This window comes from Nicotiana attenuata, unplaced genomic scaffold (genome assembly GCF_001879085.1).
Source record: "Nicotiana attenuata strain UT unplaced genomic scaffold, NIATTr2, whole genome shotgun sequence".
Taxonomy (NCBI): Eukaryota; Viridiplantae; Streptophyta; class Magnoliopsida; order Solanales; family Solanaceae; genus Nicotiana; species Nicotiana attenuata.
In genome coordinates, this window is record NW_017681123.1 from 1 (window position 1) to 4,985 (window position 4,985).

At 38.3% G+C, this 4,985-nt stretch overlaps 1 protein-coding gene across 1 annotated transcript; it reads right to left on the reverse strand.

Annotated features, from left to right (window-relative positions):
* Positions 1–755: 755 nt before the first annotated feature.
* Positions 756–2,806, reverse strand: LOC109221907. Its single transcript, XM_019386338.1, has 2 exons — positions 1,064–2,806; positions 756–950 (listed from the first exon to the last, which is right to left on the reverse strand). The coding sequence occupies exons 1-2, from the start codon at positions 2,804–2,806 to the stop codon at positions 756–758; spliced, it is 1,938 nt and encodes a 645-aa protein (XP_019241883.1).
* Between the last annotated feature and the right edge of the window lie 2,179 nt (positions 2,807–4,985).

Sequence of the window (4,985 nt, forward strand, 5' to 3'; positions counted from 1 at the left end):
ATTTAAACCTCCCAACTAACCTTACATTCGTAGACGATGTCCGGTAGGGGGAGGGGGGGGAGGGGAGGGTGTTACAACACATATTCACATACGTTAGTTCATGCCATAAGGTCGTCGACGTAAATCCATGAAGAGATTATCTTTAAGATGATAAGAGGTTAATCCTATTGGTCTTAAATGATACAAAGGTGTATAAGGGTGGTTAACAAGTATTAGAAGTTAAACGAATCAAGGATGTTGTCAGCCGTATTTTGGGTAAACCTAGGGGTGCTTAATACTCTCAAGAGGTTGTATTTTAAGGTATATGAATCATAAAATATCCGTATCATAGTCTTGAAGTCAAACGAGTTATGAAACAAAAGTCGACAAGAGTTGTTGCAACTTAAGTTCATAGTTTTACTTAAACTTTAGGTCAAATGTTATTAAGCTTTTCTCCCAATATACTTGGAATTACGGGGTGATCTACCCACCAAATTGAAGATCTATGAGTCTAGTTTCCAACTCATTAATCGTTTTATCAATACGACATTGGAGTAGAGAGATATAGACATTTTTGTGAGACTGCACAAGCTGCTAGGTGACAAGTAGGTGGGTTACCTACTTGGTTAAATGATAGCCCAAAAAGAGGCAATTTCGGGTCAGACAAAGAGCCCATTAAAAGGATTATCTCCTGCAATATATCCCTCACTATATTTCACAAATAACCAGACCTAAACCCCTGCAAACTTCCTCCCAAAAAATAGCATCCTAGTTGACTAGCAGTTAACTTTCTCAGTGATCTTCTCCAACAGTGTCAAACATTGGTGAATATTTAGCTTCTTTGCAGACAATGGAACTCCCAGGTACTTGAAAGGAATTGATCCCTCTGTATACCTTGTTAGGTTGAGTAGTGAGGCTTTGATGTCCTGGTATACTCGAGTAATGTACATGGAGCTTTTGTCTGCATTTGCCTGAAGGCCAGATGCAACAGAAAATCTTTGAAAAGTTTCCTGCATTTTGGTACTGAGGTTTTATGTGCCATGCAAAACATAAGTAAATCGTCAGCAAAACAAATATGGGTCACTCCCAGTTTTTTGCATCTTGGATGGTATTTGAATTCCTTTGTGGCATGTAGTTGATTCATATCTCTTTGTAAATACTCCATTGCAATGACAAATTGGTAAGGAGACATGGGGTCTCCTTGCCTAATCCCTCTCCTGGCCTGGAATGGTTTGGTAAGGCCACCACTGAGCATCAAAGAGTAAGACATTGTTGAAACACACTCCATTACCCAATGGATGAACTTCTGGGGAAACCCAAGATCAGTTAGCATACACCTAAGAAACTGCCAATCCAATGAATCATAGGCCTTTTTAGTGTTTACTTTCATTAGACACCTAGGTGTTAGACCTTTCCTATTATAGTCTTTGAACAGCTCATGGCTAAATAGGATTTTATCAATAATACTCCTTCCTTCAATGAATGCAGATTGTGACTTCCCAATGATCACCTCTATTACCTTCTTTATTCTTCTAGTCAGTATCTTTGCAACAACCTTATACCATGTAGTGCAGCATGTTATAAGCCTGTAGTCTTTCACTTTAAATGGAGCTGGGATCTTAGGAATCAGTGTAATAACAGTGCAATTCCATGCTGGCATCATTTTACCTGTGTGAAAAAAATATGACACAGCCTTATATATGTCTTGCTTCACGGTCTCCCATTGCTTGGTGAAGAATTCTATAGGAAAATCATCCATTCCAGGGGCTTTATCCTTTGGCATATCCCTAATTGCTTCATCAATCTCTTCATGAGTTATATCCATTATTAGTTCATGTTGATGCTGTAAAGTGAGACAGTTTCCTACCTTAATAATACTAGTATTAGGGCATGGCATTAATCCATTAGCATTCCCCATTAGCTGTGTAAAGAATTCAGTAAACTCCTTTTCCACAACCTTTGGATCAGTGATCTTTATCCCCAAGTCATTGTATACAGAAGTAATATTATTCTTGTTGGCCCTTATTTTCAGCTGTGCATAGAAATATTTAGAGTTGGAGTCACCATAATCAATCCATGTTGCTCTAGATTTCTGCCTCAGTATTATTTCTTCTATTGTACTCCATTTCTCCAAGTCACTCATATTCTGCTTCTCCTGCTCAATAAACAGCTGATTAAAAGGATCAGTGACCAGAGCTGCTTGAACACATTCCAGACTCTGCCTAATTTGAGTCGGTCTTTGTTCATAGCTTGCCATAGCCTTGTTCAGACCCTTAGCCTCATCTTTTAGTCTTTTTAGCTTCAGCCATATAAGTTCCACTTTATCCTGCTCTTCCTGTTGTTGCCATACTCTATTCACCATAGGAGTGAAGTCCTTATGGTCAATTGTCACCATGTATAACTTGAAAGGCTTTGAGCAGATAGTTCTTCTCTTCCATAATTGAACTACAATTGGGGATTGATCAGATACTCCAGGTTTCAGAAAATCAGCTTCTAGATGTCCATAAGTCTGAGTCCAACTAAAATTTCCAAAAGCCCAATCAATTTTACTGTAAACTCTATCATTAGCATTCTGTTTGTTGCACCAGGTGAAGAAGCACCCCTTTGTTTTTAGTGGGGTCAGTTGCATGTTATCAATACACTGCTTGAAATCATGCACCTCATTAGTTGTCATTAGTTGTCCTAATCTGTCTTTAGTGGTTAACACATTGTTGAAATCTCCACTGATAAGCCATGGTATTTGAATATGACTACCTAGTATCTGCAAGTCATGCCATAGGCTTGCCCTTTCCTGCACCTTATTCCTAGCATATATTGATGTCAACATAACCAGGGAGTATGTTGCTTAATCTTCCACTGAGCGATGAATAAATTGTTCATGTATTTGAAGTACCTTAACTGTTAGGTGTGCCTTCCATAAGAGCCAAATCCTTCCATTTATAGCTTTAGTGTAGTTGCAATAGTAACCCCAATCTCTAGCTACCTTGTTTATTATACTTTTTGCCTTTCTTTCCTTTACTCTAGTCTCTAGACACCCAAGGATATCTATTTCATTCTTTTGCAGAAAGAGTCTTAACTCCTTCTGTTTATAGGGCTTGTTCAGCCCTCTTATATTCCAAGTGCACAATCATGATGGTTTGAGTGTAGGTTCAATCCCAGTCCCATCTCCTTTTGAAGTGCTTGGCACGCACTCTTCCAAGATCTTAAACCTATTTGTAGTGATGCCCTCATCATGATGAGACTGTTGTATTGCTGCAAGACTATAGCTATGCTGACTCCTGCACTCTTCATTTCTAGGGATCACTTGTGTCACTTGTGTTGGTGTATCTTCAGCTACTGCTTTTTGTTTACCCTTACCTGCCTCTACTTGCTGAGTTTCTTCTCCTTTCCCATCTATTTTCCCATCTTGCTCTTGTTGTTCCTTTGGCTTCCATTCCTGCAATGTTTTCTTCTTTCCAATTCTATTCCCTCTTTTGGGAGCTTTAAACTCAGCCTCTTCATTGTTCTGCTTCTTATTCCTCCAACATTCAAAATTGTCATGGCCAAAATGGATACATTCACTGCAGAATTTTGGCTTCCATTCATACAGAATTTCCTGCTGCATAGTACCTGATGGAGTAACAATCTCTATATTCTCCAGCATTGGCTTAGTGATATCAACCTTCACTAAGACCCTTGCATATGAAATTTTGTTAAGATCAACCATGAATTTATTAGTATACATAGGAATTCCAATAGCATTAGCCACTTTGCTAAGTGCCTCTGCAGTCTAATATCCAGCAGGTAAGCTAGGGAGATGAATCCATAATGGAATAGTTGTAATGCATTTAGGGTCGAAATGAAATTATCTTTCCCAGTTCTGCAGAATGAATGGTTTGTTATGGTACAAGTATGGACCTGCTTGCATTACTAGATCCCTATCTTCAATTGTTGAGAATCTAAAAACATAGTAGCCATCACTGTGATATAGAATTTGAGGTTTCGATACAAAATCCCAAGCTGAATCAATATAAGCCTCCATAGATTTCTCATATGGAGTATCACCTAGAACATAACTAATTAAGGTTGTCGCCCAGTGGTCATTCAAGTCTCTCACGTCTTCCTCAACAATTTGTACAACAATCTTACCATCTCGATGACTTGGTGGTACATATTCCAGTATCATGCCCATATGAGAATTGCGATTTATCTGCCTAAGCTCTTTTGCATGTTGTTTCTGTTCGTTTCCTCCATTTGTTGTTGCTGCATGTTGTTCTAGATTTGGGGAAGGTTGCGCCGAAGATCCTGCTTCTGAGAACTATAATCTTCGCAGAATTGTTGGCAATTGGCCCTTGCGCTTCTGATTTTCCTTCTCCTCAGCTAGATCTGTACTGTTCCATTGCTTGTCACCGTTACATTCCTCTTCAGCAAACGTTGGTAAAATAGGTATTTGGAAATCCAAAATTTGAAAAATCTAGTTGAGTGACCTTCTGAGTGCAATAGGCATAGCCCAGTGACTTTGTTGTTACAAACGAAAGAAAAGTGACATTAGGAGATAATTTGGGATAGTTGAATGACCATTTGAGTACTGGACTCCAAGAGTTTTATATATGTTCAAAGCTATGATTTAAAGTTAATTAGATTTCTCTTTTTGATTTACTTACTTTAGATTCTCTTTTGGTCTTTAATAGTATTAGACATTGTGTGCGCGTAGTAGAGCTTAATGCATAATCTTGCCTTTTTAATTCTTTCTTTTTTAGGCCATAGTGTTCTGCATCATTGTCTGCAGTGGCAGAGGCAGAATTTTCTGTCAAGGGGTTAAAAAAAAGTTAAAAAATTTAAAAAAATTGTGTCGAGTGGGAATTGAACCAATAACCTAACAATGATTTTGAACTCCCCTGACCACTAAACTATTTTTTGGGCTACGTGAAGGGGATTCAAAATATAATATATAGAGGTACAAATCAAATTTTGTCTTATAAATACAGTTTAGTTTTCCGACGAGCGGGTTTTCTGGTGAATCCCCT

Coding starts and splice junctions, on each gene's coding strand:
- LOC109221907 (XM_019386338.1), bottom strand. CDS start 2,806: ATGTTGACATCAATATATGCTAGGAATAAGGTGCAGGAAAGGGCAAGC. Junction 951..1,063: donor CAAGATGCAAAAAACTGGGA/GTGACCCATATT, acceptor TCTGGCCTTCAG/GCAAATGCAGACAAAAGCTC.